This window comes from Phyllostomus hastatus, unplaced genomic scaffold (assembly GCF_019186645.2).
Source record: "Phyllostomus hastatus isolate PE091 unplaced genomic scaffold, TTU_PhHast_1.1 phas_contig_98, whole genome shotgun sequence".
NCBI lineage: Eukaryota > Metazoa > Chordata > Mammalia > Chiroptera > Phyllostomidae > Phyllostomus > Phyllostomus hastatus.
Genome location: NW_025333999.1, coordinates 5,752,262 through 5,768,384, shown reverse-complemented (window position 1 = coordinate 5,768,384; position 16,123 = coordinate 5,752,262). Strand labels below are relative to the sequence as shown.

The window sequence follows — 16,123 nt, the reverse complement described above, 5'->3', positions numbered from 1 at the left end:
TGCCGTTTTCCTTTTGGTTAGGATGGGGGATATGAACCTCCCCTAAAAAACAAAAGACACAGAACAGGCAGTTATTTATTTGTTTTTAATTTATTTTGTCATATTTTTGTAAAACGGCAGAAATGCAATAAAAAGAATATTTCAACAGTGCCCGAGGACAGAGCAATGGAAACAGTTCAGGGGCCCGGTAACTTGAGGTTGACACTGGCTCTTGGGGCCTGGTGAGCCTGAGGTGGGTGTCCTCCTCCTTGCAGCCTTGGTGCCTCCTAAGAACTGGGCCTGGAGGCCACACGGGAAACTCCAGACTGTACCACCTCGGAAACAGCCCAGATTGGGGGGCCGACTCCAAGCCCAAGGCCCTGGGAGGAGCTACTGAGCCTCAAGCCCGCTGTGTCTTCAGCTTCCTAAACAAAGGAAGAAATCTCAAAGTATTGAAAGGACTCAGGAGTTTGGGTGCCGGGCCTGGGTCCTGAGTTAGCTTCAGCCCTGCAGGGTGACGAGAGACACTGACCCCTCTCAGCTGAGCTTCCTGGTACACCCGCCACCCAAACTGCCATCTGAGGAGCTGGGGCAGTGGGGAGGACTTAGGGGATGAAAGCCAGAAGGCACCTTGCGCCCAAGTTGAAATGTTGAGGGGATGCTGCATTTCAGAGATCCCTGGACAGGGTGGAGTGGGGGTGGCTAGGATGCCCCACTGTGGGACAGCTGTCCTACCCGAGTAGCTGGGGTTTCCCCGTGTGATCAGGGACAGATGGGGCCTCTCTCCACACCTCATCCACACCCAAAGTCTTGGAGCCTGAACAGGCCCCACCCCAGGGCTTGGGGAGCCAGCGTGAAGGGGAACTGCGGAGGGCCCTGAAAGAGAAATCGGGGTTCACTGGAGGCAGGAGAGCAGCCTGTGCAAAGGCACAGAGGTGTGGGAAGGCAGAGTTTGGTGTTTGGGGGAGCAGAGTAATGGGGGCCCTAAAGGCAGGAGGAGTGGGCAGAGGCCAGCTGAGGGGCCTACACCCGAGAAACCACAGAAATGTCTGGGTGGGGCATGGCTGTGGGCCTCCCACCACAAATGGCACTGGCATGATGCAAAGGGGAACCAGGGCCAGGAAGGCAAGGGTACAGGTGCCACCTGCTCCTGCTCTGCCCCATGGCTTTGAAGCTGATGTCCCACCGGCTTCTCAGACATTAACAATCAGCAATGCCATGTGCCAGCCTAGGGTCAGCCCAGCCCCTGGGAATGGGATTCCTAGTGGGCCAAAGAGCCTCCGGGGACTTGGCCATGTCTGCACAACCACTGGCAAGCTTGCACTGCTCGAGCCCTTGCCTTGTGACCACAGGGACCCAACACGGAGGCCCTGGTACAGAAACCGCCCAGAGCTGGGAAGTATAACCCCTTGCCCTTACAACACAACTGGGTGGCCTACCCTGGTATCTGCCACCCAGGGTGGTACTAGGCAGCCCAGACCCAAGCAGTCTGTCTCAGGAAGGACCCTCCATGAGGAAAACCTGGAGCAGGCACACCCTCTAGCTCCATGACCCAACCCCTCACCACCCCCTAATACTGCAGTCCCCATCCAGGGCCAGTGGGGGAAGCAGCAGCCTCCCCCGCCCCACCCCCCTACTCTGGGCCCAGTGGTCAGGGCCTCAAACCTTCTGCCTGGAGCCTGAAAGCCCCCTTCGCTCCGCTGCACTCCATGTGTCTTCTTCTGGAACCAGGGACTGTCTCCACAGTGGCTGGTGGGCGTGCCACCCTGCTTGCCAATGTCCTGGGTGTGGGGTCCACCACTGCTCTGTCTTTGGTGGTGTGGACGGTCTCTTGGGGGTGTCCTGATCATCAGGAACACTTGACAGGTGAAGCAGAAGGGTGGGTCCAGGCAGGGCATGGCTTTGGGCAAGATGGCTGCAGCAGGCCTGAAGGAGAGTCCAGCTGGTCCTGGGGACCCAGCTCATGGAGGCCCCTCTTGGCTCCTCTTGGTGATGATGAGACAACTCTCAGTGGCTTGGTCCTCTGGGGCCGAGGCACGTGGAGCAAAGACGCAAGAGCAAGTAGGAAAGATCCTTTTATTGGGGTGGACACGGAGCACGCACCAGTCCATGATAAAATGACTTAAGAGAAAGATCCGGAAGAGCTGACTTCTCCCTGTGGCGAGCTCTCAGAGCAGGGTCTGGGCATAGAATAGGTCCCAGTGGAACTAGAGTCAAGGCCGAGTCTTTAAGGCCAGACCAGTGGACGGAAGTGGGGAGAAGGGCCCCACCCCAGTCACCCAGCTGCAGCAGGGCTCATCTCTAGACACTCACAGACTGACTCTGGTTCTCCAGAAGACTGGGGAGCAGGAGGAGGAGGTCTGGGGTGGGGTGGGACAGTGAGTAACAATGTTGTTTTTTAAGAAGCATCTACCAACATCACACTACTGGGTCTGACCCTTTAACCATCGCTCGGTACATTTTACAGCATAAATAAAGACTCAAGGAAAATAAATACATCGGTTCCTATGAGGTTGGAAGTGGTGTGCATGGCAGGGTGTGGGCGGGCAGGCCGGCGGGGCGGGCGGACAGGGTGCTTACACACGGCAGGCGGGTGAGGAGCAGACAAGACAGGAGGCACCTATCAGGGAGTGTGAGTCTTAAGTGTCCTCGTGCATGTCTGGGCTGTCGGTCCGTGCGACTTTTCGGGGGGGAGCCGAGCTCTCACCCTCAAGGTCCACTTGCTCCTGGTCTCTCTTCTTGGCAGCGTTCTGGGGGACAAGGGAAGGAGAGGGCCATTGAGACTTCATTTGGCTAACCTCCCCAAATCCTGCTGCAGGGGTCACAGAGCTGGGTCTAGAGGGGCGAAGTCAACCCAAGGCCTCTGGTTGGGCAGCCCCTCGTACCACCGGACCTGCCCCACTAAGCCACAGTCCCTAGGGGTTGTGGGCCTGTAATGAACGCTGCAAAGAGTCACCATGGCTCACAAGGACCCACATACGGCCCAAAATGTCCTGAGAAGTTATGCACCCTGCTGAAGAAGAGAGGGCCCTTGTGAGCCCTGGGGAAGCCCATGCACTGCCGCAGGAGAGGAAGGTGGCCCCAGTTTGGGAAAACCTTTCCCTACTGGGGAAACCAAGGCCTGTGGGGCTGAGGAGGGGCCAGCGTAGGCCAGGAGCACATTTTCTAAGCAGTCACTTCACCATGGGGTCCCTCTTCCATCCCACCCAGAGCAGGTTGCTGTCACATGTTCAATGTTAGGTGAAAAAACAAACTGATCTTGTTACGAAGCAGTATGTGGAGATTTTCAATAAAGAAAGAGAAAACATCCGGTGTGTTAAAAAGGCAGCCTCTCCAGGGGAGGAGAGGGGAGATGACTTTCCACAGCAGCCACACACTCATGTACCACCTGGATTTTAATCATGTGCATGTTTTGCCACCGAAGAAAGACTCCAGATAATAACACTAGTGCCCAGCTGCCACCAGGGCTGTGCTGGCTGCAAGCCACAGAGGCTGGGTTTTGGAGGTGCCTGAGCCTTGGTACAGCTGGCCAAGCCCCTGCCCGTCCAAGCATTAGAGCTCTGTGGCCTCTGCACTGCCATTCCCTCTTCTGGAACATTCTTCTCTCTCCTGGACTGCCTATCAAACTCCTATTCAGCCCTCAAGACTTAACTCGAACCCTTGATCTCCCAGACCCATGTCCCTCTCCCACTCAGAGCTCCTGTGCTGGTCACCATGTTCCCCAAGTCCCAGCACCCAAATCCCACGAGCCTCACCTTTTTGTCCCATTGCTGATGTAGATAGCGCAAAAGGATGTTCGTTTTTTCTGTCACAATGACTAAGGAAGAAAGAGGAAAGGTAAAGTTGTAGGAAGAGGCTACCGGTAGACAGCTGCAGGTGGTCCAGCCTCCATCCTGGCCAGCACTGCCCTTCCCAGGATGGTGCTCATCCCTCCTTGGCCTCCAGAGCCGTCTCTGACCTGAGTGGCTTCTCTGGGACTCAGGTCAATACCCCAACCTGGAAGTTTTCAGGAAGCCAAGCATTTTCCCTCCTGAGCCCACAGTGACTACCAAGGGCTCAAGCCAGTTGCTCTGAGGTCCCTGCTTCTCAGAAAGGTGGAGTCCACTACTGCATTCAGGTCTCCACACTGAGTCTCAGGAGGGGCTCCTGCCCGCAGGCTCGTGCATGTGTTTCCCCAGGCCAACCAGAAGCACAGATCTACACAACTGCACCCCAGTGACCACGGAAGCCAACCATCAGGGTCCCTGTGCATGCTCTTCCGTGGCTAAAATAAAACACTGTGGCCCTGGCTGGTGTGGCTTGGTGGACCGAGTGCCGGCCCTCGAATCAAAAGGTCTCCAGTTCAATTCCCAGTCAGGGCACATGCCTGGGTTGTGGGCCAGGTCCGCAGTAGGGGCATGTGAGAGGCAATCACATATTGATATTTCTCTCCCTCTTCCTCCCTCCCTTTCCCCCCTCTCTAAAAATAAAATAAAATCTTTAAAAAGAAAAAATGAAAATAAAAAACATGATGACCATGATAAACTACTTCCCGCTCTGCAGGCTCCAGGCCTTTCCCTGCAGGCCCTTCCATCTGGATAACCCCTGTCCATGCTGTCCACCCACGCTGGACCGGGTCTCTGCCCCACAGTAATTGTTTTGGGGTCTGTGTCGTGAAGCTGATAGGGGACACCTGTCAGGTGATGGGGAGAGGGTCAGTGAGTGATAGACGAGGGCCAACTGAGGCCCCCAAGGGACTGGATGTGGATGTCAGAGTGTAGAGATGAGGCGGGTCGTGCAGCAAGCCATGCTTTCTGCTGTTCCCAAGGGCTAGGAGCTGACCAGCATCCCATGAGCCACTTCCTGCACTACCCTCCAACCTTTCCCCTCAGCAGCCTGCACAAGACAGAGTGACGGGCCACTTACTCTGTTCGGATGGGTACTCCCTCGTGGGCAGGTAGACTGAGGGGCGTCGATTCTGTGGGAGGGTCCGGAAGAGGTGGATTAGAAGTATGGGGTGAGAGTCCCCTTACCCGTTGATTTGGAACCCACCCTCCAATGCAGATCAGAAGATGTGTAAAGATCTTAGGTGGAGATGAGCTTAAAGATCGGCCTTTGCTCCCAGCAAGATGCTGATGAGGAAGTGCACATCACCCCCCCGCCACACCCACAGCTCCCTGAACCTGTACTCACCGAGGCTTTACACACAGAGTCAGCATGAAATCGACTAAAATTGCTTTTGTTGTAGACGGGCAGTCCTTTCAAAAAATCTGCCTAAAAGACAGGGAAGATGGTAAGTGAGAAACCCCTCAAGGGCCAGCCCTGGAACACCTGCAGTGGGAGGTCAGGCTTCCAGGTGACTTGCAGTGTCCTTCTTTCTGTTGTGTTGTAAGTTTCTGGGAACACATGTTTGAGCTGGCCACCTAATGTGTACACTGTATGACCAGAGAAAAGTAACCAAGCCCAAAGGAAGTGCATGTTCTACCTCAGGTCCTCACAACAGCCCTGTAACCTGGCAAGAGGTGGGGAAACTTAGGCTCAGAGAGCACAAGTCAATTTTTTTAAGTCACACCACAAATAAGCAGCAGAGTGAGAAGATAGACCAGGCATGTCCAACTGCAGATCTATCCTCTGTGCCTGCTGAATATTAAACTCCTGGTCTTGGACTTCCGGTCAAGATGGAGGTAGAAGTAGACACTTTTAACCTCCTTGTGCAATCACATAAAGAAGCACAACTAAACCTCATAACAAATAACACTCAGAACTGTCAGAATATCAAGCTGTATAGACGTCTGACAACCAAGGATTTAAATAAGCCACATTCATCCAAGATGGGTAGCAGGGGCGGAGACGCAAAGACAGGCAGAGAGGCACAGTGGCGCAGAGAGGTGGTGACAGCAGAAGAGACATGGGCAGTCCCCTATTCTCCTGGATAAAAATTGGTGTGGGGGATACCTTTGGAGCCAGAGATCTCAGTCCCAGGCCAGACCACATAGCCCAGGGTTCCAGCACCAGTAAGAGAAATCCCTTCTGGCTATAGAAACCAGTGGGGATTGGGGTGGCAGAAGAAACTGCCATATTTTCAGGAAACTCTGCTTAAAGGACCTGCACAGTCTTAAAACCTACATAAACCCACCCACTCTAGGATTCAACCCCAGGGCAACAGCTGGAAGGGCACCAGTCACAAATAGGAAGTGGGTGAAATGACTGGAAACCGAGTGAGTGCCGGGCAAACCTCCAGAAGCCAGGCAGCAGCACAGTCCCCTCTCCGAGCCCTCCCCCCATGCAAAGTCACAAAGGGGTGAAGCAGCTTGCCCCACCCTGGCGATTACCTAAGACTCTGCCCCACACAATTTACAGGTGCCGTTTCAACAACAGGCCACGCTACTAAGACAGGGAATCAAAGCAGCTCTACATAATACACAAAAACAAACACAGGGAGGCTGCCAAATTGAGGAGGCAATTAAGGCCCAAATGAAAGAATAAAACCAAACCCCAGAAAAAGAACTAAATGAAATGGAGAGACAGCTAACCTATCAGATGCAGAGTTCAAAACACTGGTGATCAGGATGCTCAAAGAACTCATTGAGTATGGCAACAACATAAAGGAAGAAATGAAGGCTACAGTAAGTGACATAAAGAAAAATCTACAGGGAACCAACAGAGAAGGGAAGGAAGCTGGGATTTATATCAACGATTTGGAACAAAAAGAAGAGCTAAACATTCAAACAGAATAGAATGAAGAAACAAGATTTCAAAAAAAAAGCGGACAGTATAAGGTGTCTCTGGTACATTGCCAAACATGCCAACATCCAAATCATAGGGATGCCAGAAGGAGAAGAGGAAGAGTAAGAAATCAAAAACTTAGTTGAAAAAATAATGAAAGAAACTTCCCTAATTTGGCAAAGGAATCAACATGCAAATCCAGGAGGCACACAGAGTCCCAAACAAGCTGGATCCAAAGAGGAACACACCAAGATACATATTAAATCAAAATGCCAAAAGTTAAAGATAAAAAGAGAATCTTAAAGCAGCAAGAGAAAAGCAAAGAGTTACCTACAAAGGAGTTCCCATAAGACTATCAGCTGATTTCTCAAAAGAAACTTTGAAGCCTAGATGGGACTGGCAAGAAGTATTCAAAGTTATGAAAGGCAAGGACCTACAACCTAGATTGCTCTATCCCCCAAAGCTATCGTTTAGAATGGAAGGATAGATAAAGTGCTTCCTAGACAAGGTAAAGCTAAAAAGAGTTCATCATCACCAAGCCCTTATTATATGAGACATTAAAGAGAATTACATAAGAAAAAGATCAAAACTATGAACATTAAAAATGCAACAAATTGCTCTGTCTGGTGTGGCTCAGTGGATTGAGTGCCCCTATACAAACCAGAGGGTTGTAGGTTTGATTCCCAGTCAGGGCACATGCCTGGGTTGTGGGCCAGGTCCCCATTAGGGGACATGTGAGAGGCAACCGCACATTGATGCATCTCCCTCTCTCTTTCTCCCTCCCTTCCCTTCTGTCTAAAGATAAATAATTAAAATCTTAAAAAAAAGGCAACAAATTCACAACGATCAACTGAATCTAAAAAAAATAAATAGACAAAGTAAGCAAACAACCAAAACAGGAACAGAATCATAAGTATGGAGATCACACAGAGAGTTATCAGCAGGGAGGGGGAGAGGGGAGAATGAAGGAAAAGATGCAGGGACTAAAAGCATAAACAGTAGGCACAAAATAGATAGGGGGATGTTAAGAATAGTATATAAAATGGAGAAGCCAAAGAACTTATAAATATGACCCATGGCCATGAACTAAGGCAGGAAGGATTGCTGGAGGGAAGAGGGGTACCGGACAGACGGAGGGAAAAATTGGGACAACTGTAATAATCAGTAAAATATACTTCAAATTTTTAAAAAAGATTTTCTTTACTTATTTTTAGAGGGGAAGGGAGGGAGAATGAGAGGCAACAAACACCAATGTGTGGTTGCCTCTCATGCACCCCCTACTGGGAACCTGGCCAGCAACCCAGGCATGTGTCCTGACTAGGAATCAGATCCACAACCCTTTGGTTTTCAGGCAGGCACTCAATCCACTGAGTCACACCAGCCAGGTTAATAAAATATACTTCAAAAAAATAAAAGAATAAACTCCCAGTCTTGTCTCCGTTTCTCCATCTTTAATAGATACCCAGATGGAGAATGTCTTGTCCACCATAAAAAAACCCCACGTGCCACCGTGGCAATAAATGGGAGTGATGACCAGAAGCCTGGGTGAAGGGGGCAGGGTGGCTGAGACAAGAACTGGGAGCCCAGGGTTGACTGGCTCCCAAGTTCCAAGGAAACCTGGAAATCCAACTTCAATGGTATAGCATCAGGTTTTTAGGGTTGGCTGAACTTTTCCTAAAGCACTGTGTGGTCCAGGGTCAGCTTAGCGGCTGCCCCTAGGGTTCCCACACCCAAAAGCTGCCCCATGAAGGGGAGGCCTCCCAGGGTAAATGCCCGAGACGAGAGGGAGCAGGATGCTCCTCCCTACCACCTTTTGCTTGGGGCAGCCCCAGAGATCTCAGGCCCACAAAGTGCTAGGGAGCCAGCGACAGAATTCTTTCATGGACCGACTCTTGAAAAGTCCTTTATCCCTGACACTCTGGGGTCAGCTTGTTAGCTGACACTGGGCAAGCAAGGGCGAGGGCTCTGGAGCAGAAGGACCCTGACTCTGGTGGGGAGAGGGGAGGAGGGACAAGACTCAGCCACAAGATGGACAAATAAAAGCCAGTGGGAGCCGCGTCTACCTCAGGAAACTCAGGCACAAAAGCATGGGGGTGAAGGGGAAGGATAAAGGCCAGGAGCTGTGGGCAGAGAGTGACTTCTCAGTAGAGCAACAGTGTTAACACTGTCATCTTGCCTGGAATGGGACAGCCAAGGAGGGGTTTCCCACATGGCCTGCCCCGGACCAGGGGCTTTCTGATTCTTATCACTCTGTCATAAGAATAAGGAAACTGCCCTGGCTGGCGTAGCTCAGTGGATTGAGGACGGGCTGTGAACCAAAGCATTGCAGGTTCGATTCCCAGTCAGGGCACATGCCTGGGTTGCAGGCCATGGACCCCAGCAACCACACATTGATGTCTGTCTGTCTCTCTCTGTCTCTCTCTGTCTCTCTCCCTCCCTCCCTTCCCTCTCTAAAAATAAATACATAAATAAAATATTTTTTAAAAATAAGGAAACTGAGGCAGAAAGGTCATGACACTCATCTGAGATGATCCAACCCCAACAAGAAAATGAGGAAGACAATTTGAATCCGGGTTTGCCCTCAGAGGCCAAGCTCCTGTTATGTGACATTCCAGTGGCTCAGTTTCCCTGTCTGAAATCCAAGGTCTGGGGGGGTCCATCCCCATGCCTGAGCCTAGGTGCTGCATCCTTGGGAAAGCCACAGTTCAGGTGATCTGCCACCACCCTCTGGGGCAGGCAGGAGCAGGTATCCTCACCTCTGGGGGCACCCCCAGTGTGGACAAGCATCCTGCTCCCACCCAGGAGGTGGCTCTCCCATTTGGGTGACCTACTGCTCCAAACACAGCTCAAAGCCACTCACCCCTGCCTCTCCTGCCCCAGCTCAACCCAAGACTATGGGGCCAGCTTCATTCAGCCAGCCAGGCTTTCTGGGAACCCTCCTATGTGGCAGACCCAAGCCAGGCACCAGGGCATTGGGAGGGTACAGCAGACCTGCTCTTGACCCCAGGAGCACCCCATGCAGGGCACAGAGGGATGGATCAAGGGACTGCACAGTGAATGTAAAATGGGCCCGAGGAGAGGGTACCCTGAGATGCTGTGTCATGCCCAAGGCAGTGAGGGGAAGGTCTGCTGGTCTGGAGGGGAGGGGAAGAGGGGTCAGGGAAGGCTGCAGAGCAGCAATGATACAAGTGCTGAGACCTGAAGCATGAGGACGGGGTCCTTATCTTGGCTCAAAGCCCTTCATAGCTTTGGCTGAGCTTGGTCCTCACTTGCCTCCTGCCACAAACACATTTAGCCCACACTGGGCCACCTTCCAGGAATGTTCCTCTTTTTTTTCCATGTGGGAAACACCTGCCAACCTCTCTGCCCAGCTCAACAACAGTCCCCTGCCCCTTCCTTCTCCACACACCTCAGGGGCCTCTGCCAGAGCTGCATTCAGACCCTGAGGAAGGCATCTGTTTACATGCTCACCTCCCTTGCTAGACTGGTGCCTCCGTAAGGGCAGAGGACAAGGAATGGCTGACTTCACCCTGACGGGGCTCACATGGGGCAAGAAGCAGAGCATCAAAAGGGTCAGGGGCCTCAGACCTGCACTCAATCCAGTCTGGGCTCCTCCCTGGCTACATGACCTCCCAGCCCGGCATCTTCTCCAGTGAACCAGGCAGGGGTCACAACAGGGCTTCCTGCAAGGCTTGTTCTGAGTCTCAGTAAGACACAGGGAAAGAGCTTCGCACAGAACTCTCCAGAATGAAGATGTTAGCATCACTGCGTTTGTGCTGAATAAATGTACAAAGATAGGATTCTGCCTATACTTCCGGTCAGGTAGGCAGGGAAACAAGTCCTCAGACACAGAGAGAAATTCTCACCTCAGCCAGACAAATCCTAGCCACAGCTCAGCCCAGATGCTGTCCACTGCCTGGGGAAACACTCACCAAACATCTGTGTGTCAGTCCCCCTCTGGACAGCCCACAGTGACCCAACCCATGCAAGGTGAGGAAAAGAAGTGTTGTGCTAAGAGAAGAGAGACGCTGAGGCTGAAGTCACCAAGGGGCCCTCTCAGGAGGTGCTGCTCACAGGAGGAAGAGCATTCTGAACAGGAGCAGCATGTGAAACAGCATGGGGGTGGTAGGGACCTGAAGGGTGAGGACATGAAAACAAAGCCAGTGTGGCTGGAGCTCTGAGCAGGGGCAATGCAGAGACTAGAGTTGAGGTCATAGAAGTCGGCAGGGGTCTTGGGTGCTGGGACTTCATCTGGGTTACAACATGAAGCTTCTGGAGCATTTTATAAGTTATAAAGAGTTATAATATGGTTTCAGGCAAATTACAAACTGCCAGTGGGGTAGATGGAGGCAAGGAGACCAGGGAGAAGCCTGGCGCAGACATCCAGGCAGGAGACGGCAGAGCCTGGGCCGGGGTGGGGAGCTGTGGAAAGACTGAGGTTGTGTCCTGGAGGCAGTGCCAACAGAGCTCTCTTACAGGCCGGGTGTGGGCAGAGAGCTTGCAGTGACGAATCCAGAACACCACCCAGGCGGGGGTACCCTCATTCTAGGAACCCACTTTTCCATCTCCTTCCTGACCAGCAGTCTTCTTTTGCCCATCCCAAGGACTGTGATTTGTGGGTTGAAACCCTGGGGTTTTGACTTGTCCAGACAAGTTTCCATCACCCCTGTCAGCCCTGCAGATGCCAAATAGTGGCAGGTGGCAGGGGTGGGGCTTCAGCCCAACTCTGAGGCTGGGTCACCATTTCACTTTACAGGCTGGGAAGCTGAACCCCAAAGAACCACCACACCCAGAACCCAGGATGAGCGAGTGGCCCAAAGGGGATTTTAAATTCCCAGCTAGCAGATGGCATTATCCCCGATTCAAGATGAGGAGACCAGGGAGAGGATGTCACAGGCCCGGAGTCACCCAGCTTATCTGTTAACTTCACTGTCTTAAACCCTTTACGACGTCATTCCCTAAATTGTCACAACCCTATGAGGTCTGGATACGAAAAAGATGAAGTTGCTCCCTCTAAAGGGCAGGTTGGCGCCCTGAATAGTGGGGTGGGGTTAGGGCTCTGGGGGATCCAGACAGTCTGCGATGTCGCACTTCCTTTGGCGACAAAGAACGCATATCACGAAGTCAAGCCCCCTTCCCCATCTCGACGCCCACACCGGCCTCCCAAACCCTCCCGAACAGGAGGCCCTGGCCCGGCGCGCCGAGAAAGAGGCCAGAGCTGAGGGTCTCAGGAGACACCCCCATCCTCACCGTTGGCGATTTCCAGAGGAGCCACGACCCGGAAATGAATGAGGTGTGAGGGCCTACACACCCAGGTGGGGTCAAGGGTCGGAGAAACCGGGGCGGGGTCAGCAGGAAGCTCACAGAGGGGCCCAGGGGTCGAAGGTTATAGGTCAGAGAGAGGGGCGGGGCCGGGCCTGTGGAGCTAGGCAGAGAAGTGGGGTATTCGGGGATTACTGGAGGTGGGCGGATCGCGGCGCCATTTTGTCGCGCGAATGGGGAGCTCGGGCCTGGCGGCCGCTCTTACCATCTTCTGCTTCCTCCGTCGCCACCTCAGATACCGCCTCAGCCGCCACCACCGCCACCACAGCCGCCTTCTTAGCCGCCGCCGCACAGTAACTTCCAGCCACAGCACAGCCCACCCGGATGGCGCCCTTGCCCTTCCGTCATTGGTCCGTCCTTTAGCCCCGCCCTAAAATATGCGGTCTCTGCCCGCTCCCACTGGCCACTTACCATAAGTCACGTTCCCATTGGTTGCCACGCCTCCTTCTTCGTGGTCAAGTTCGGTTGAGAGAGCAAAACCCCGCCCGGGACTTGGAAGAGATAGGGCGGCAAAATCCGGAAGTGGGCGGAGGCCGCGCCCCGGAAGCTTCTTGGGATTTGTAGTTTGCAACTCCAGGGGTTGAGCAGATCTGTAGTTTATTTGTTACGCTTTTTCATATGGTGTCTCTTCGGGTTCCCGCCGCAGCCCCGGAAGATAGGGGCCCACCGCACCACTCCCAGCTTCCCCCGGGCCCAACCTTAGGTTCCGGCTTACCTAAACAGCTCCCGCACTAGTTCTTTCAAAGTCATTTGTCTTTGAACTGACAAATCAGACTCTTGTCCAAATACCTCCTTTGGTTCCCTAGTCCCCCCAAAATCCAGCCCCACCTCCTCAGCTCCAAACTTTGGACCCCACCAGTTGCCCTCGTCCACCTTTTATCTTGACCCCTGTGAAATCCCTTCTCCCTTTGGGCCTCCTAAACCTTGGATCTCCTCTAGGAATCTTTCTGAATGCATTTTTTCCCAAAGCCAAGTCAGGAGCCTTCTCTAGGTTCCCATAGCCCTGTCTCCGCTGTGTTCACTTTGCCTGCGTACCAATCAAGCCCCTACCCGCCAATCCTCAAGTGACAGACGGGTGAGGACAAGGATTCAGTAGGAGGAAGTACAGAATAGGTTACTAAGTGGAAGCTAAGTATCATTACCCCCAACAGGAACACAGCAAAGAATTAACACCTTATTTTATAGGAAACAAATGAGCCTCAGAAGGCTAAGGTCTTGCTCAGAGTTATACATCAAATCACCAAGGCACAAGTGAGGTTTCAAATCCCTCCCACCTCCTCACAAGCCTTCCCAGACCTGTGAAAGTTACATATGACAAGTGGAAATTTAGACATTTAATGATATTAAGGAATTACTGACTTTGTCTAGGTGTGAAAAGTCTTGTGATTACGTTCTAAAGGCCCCTTATCTTGGAGAGATGCACTCTTAAACATTTACAGAATAACCGGATGCCTCAGATTTGCTCCAAAAACAAACAAAAAAACCCCACCACCACAACAACACAGGAGGGGGCAGGACTGGTTGTAGGTAATTGGTGGTCAGAAATGGGTGAGTACACGAGGTTCACTGTACTATTCCATGGACTGTTGCAGTATGTTAGAAACTCTTCCTGTTTCAAAAGCATAAAAAAGGACTTGGCAAGGTCTGATTTCCCACTCGCCCTTCCAGTCCAACCCCACAATTGGAGGAGCACTCATGTCTAAGTCATCCAAACTCCCCACAAAAAACAGCAGCAGGGAGGGAAATGTTTTAATGGGGATGGGGGCTCCCATCGGCAGCGTCGCGATCAATGGCTCAACGATTTGCGACCCTTGAGCATGCGGCGAAGGATGACCTGGACGCCGGCTGGCGTGCTCAAGCGCTTGATCCAGCCGTGCTTGTGCTTGCGTTTGATGTTACTCGGCTGATACTCATTCCCGCGCGCCTTGCCCCGGCTTGGCTGCGTGCCGGGGAGTCCCCAGCCTTCAGGTAGTCCCAACAAGGCCTGGGGCTGGAGCCACCTGCAGGGGTAGAGAGACAGCGAGAAAGGTCAGAGGGGTCGCTGAGTGACTTCGGTTATGCGCTCAACCTCTCCAAGCCTGAATTTCCGGATCCGCTCCGGGACCGAGCCTGGCTGCAAAAGGCGCTCAGTAAGTGCGTAAGGCAGTAGCAAGTTGTTTGGGAGGCAAACAGCTGGGCCCAGCCCCCAATACCGAGATAATTCCCCTAAGGACTCACCTGACACCCGGTATCCCCGCCGACCTACTGACAGGACACAACAGGCGACTCACGAACATGCCCAAGAGAGCCATGTCTAGCAGCTGAGCACGTTGACACCCGCGCCAGCTATTCCTAAACTCACAGGCTCCGCAGCTGCGGAACAGAGACTTCTGGGAAATGTAGTTTCTTCCACAGCGAAGCCTTCATTGCTGCGGGAGCCTCCCGGAGTTGTAGTTCTACTTCTTGCGCACCGAAGACGTGACTGGCGGTACCTACAGGATAATGTAGTTTCTCCTGTGGACCAGTAACAGTAGAACGGCTTTTCTTCGTCTTGCTCATGTGTAAAAGCACTGTGTTCCAAGGTCTGCTGGGAGTTGTAGTTCCTTCTACCGTTGCCTGGCAGAGGGTGCCTTGGGGTGGCGGTAGCGCGGCTGGTGGCAGCTGCAGGAAATGGCTAGTTGATCCTCCTGCCTCTATCGGGAGCCGGGCAGATGGCACACAGCTGGCTGGCAGCTTTCCTCTGGCAAAGAGCCCAGGAGGCCTGAGCTTGAGTTGGCTGGATGTCCGTAGGGTAATCCCTGCTCCTCTCCGGGATCCAGTTGCTGTCTGTAAGCTTGCAATCTTGCCGTTGGCAGTGCCCCAGTTAGGACTCTACAAGGATTTTTCAAATACTCAGATCTAAGCCCATTTCCTTCTCACACACACATTGTCCCAGGGAAAAGATCCAGCTCTTCGGGCAGGCTTGTGAAGCCACACACACAGACCATGAATTTGGCCACACCCTCATGTCTGGTATTCTCCTATTCACCTTTTTTAAATCCCTTTTCTCAGATATTCTCTCCCTAAACGCTGCCCCTCTCTGGCCCAGCGCTGCCCCCACATGGCTCTCCTCACATTCTCCAGGAAGACCCGGGGCCTCTCAAAGACCTGTCTTGGGGCTGAGTCCCTGCAGGAACTCCAGCATCTCCCAGCTTGGAGGGTGGAGAGTGTTTGCTGCAATAGTCTCCCTGGAGCACTTGAGTGGGCAGGAGTGGGTGGCTGGACCTAACAGCTCTGGCAGAAAATTTTAGGAGTTGGCAGTGGGCAAGGAATGGTTAACCCCTCGTCCTCTGAAGTCCATCCTATCCGCACTGTCATTTAGCAAACCACTACAGGACTATACACCAGTACAATAGTGTCAATAAAGTATCGAACGCTTACAATGCTGTTTCACCTGCATAGAGAACTCATGAGGGGATTAATTTCATAGAGAAAAATGAATGGCGTCTCAGGAAAGCAACTTGCCCAAGGTCACATATCTGCAAAGGGCAGAGGCTGGATTTGAAATCTGGGCTCTCTGACTCCAGCTGGGACCACAGAGTCGCCGGTTAAATTGACCCATCTGGAAAACTCCAATTCCCTAATTACCCATAGCGCTAAGACTTCTGTTTAAAGCTTTAACGAATAAATTTACAGGACTTGGAGTCAAACAACCGTGGTTCCAAAGTCCATCTCTGCCCCCCCACTCCACTTGCCTTATGACCTTGTGCCTTTTATGAGCATCAGTTTCCCCACCTGAAATTGAAAATATCTAGGAGTCTCTAAATGGATAGGTCAGCACAGAGAGAAGGGCACAGGGGCTTCATTTGGAGGGGATAGGGCAGTTCGGAGGCAGAAGGGATCCTATTCGCGAGGGAGATCTGGGTGCCGTCCCCTTGAGCTCGGCAAACCCCAACATGTGACCCCTTCTCGGCCGTGGGCCAGGCAGGCCCAATACATCCCTCTACCTCTATATGTCCCTGAAGTGGGCTAGGCCTTTGCTCGCAGAGCCCGCCCCCACCCCGAGATGACGCTTCTGATTGATAGTTCTAACTAGGGCAGGGCAGTCTGCAGCTGCGATTGGTCGAGATGCCCGTCCGTCGGCCCGCGGCTCCGCCCC

At 52.8% G+C, this 16,123-nt stretch overlaps 2 protein-coding genes across 2 annotated transcripts; both read right to left on the bottom strand.

Annotated features, from left to right (window-relative positions):
* Positions 1–74: 74 nt before the first annotated feature.
* On the bottom strand, positions 75–12,340 carry DDA1 (DET1 and DDB1 associated 1). The gene is made up of 5 exons (XM_045853493.1): positions 12,212–12,340; positions 5,152–5,232; positions 4,885–4,936; positions 3,735–3,796; positions 75–2,729 (listed from the first exon to the last, which is right to left on the bottom strand). Exons 1-5 carry the CDS (start codon positions 12,212–12,214, stop codon positions 2,619–2,621), a joined length of 309 nt encoding a protein of 102 aa, XP_045709449.1. The 5' UTR covers positions 12,215–12,340; the 3' UTR covers positions 75–2,618.
* An 827-nt stretch (positions 12,341–13,167) lies between these two features.
* MRPL34 (mitochondrial ribosomal protein L34) lies at positions 13,168–14,529 on the bottom strand. The gene is made up of 2 exons (XM_045853240.1): positions 14,224–14,529; positions 13,168–14,006 (listed from the first exon to the last, which is right to left on the bottom strand). The coding sequence occupies exons 1-2, from the start codon at positions 14,295–14,297 to the stop codon at positions 13,793–13,795; spliced, it is 288 nt and encodes a 95-aa protein (XP_045709196.1). The 5' UTR covers positions 14,298–14,529; the 3' UTR covers positions 13,168–13,792.
* Between the last annotated feature and the right edge of the window lie 1,594 nt (positions 14,530–16,123).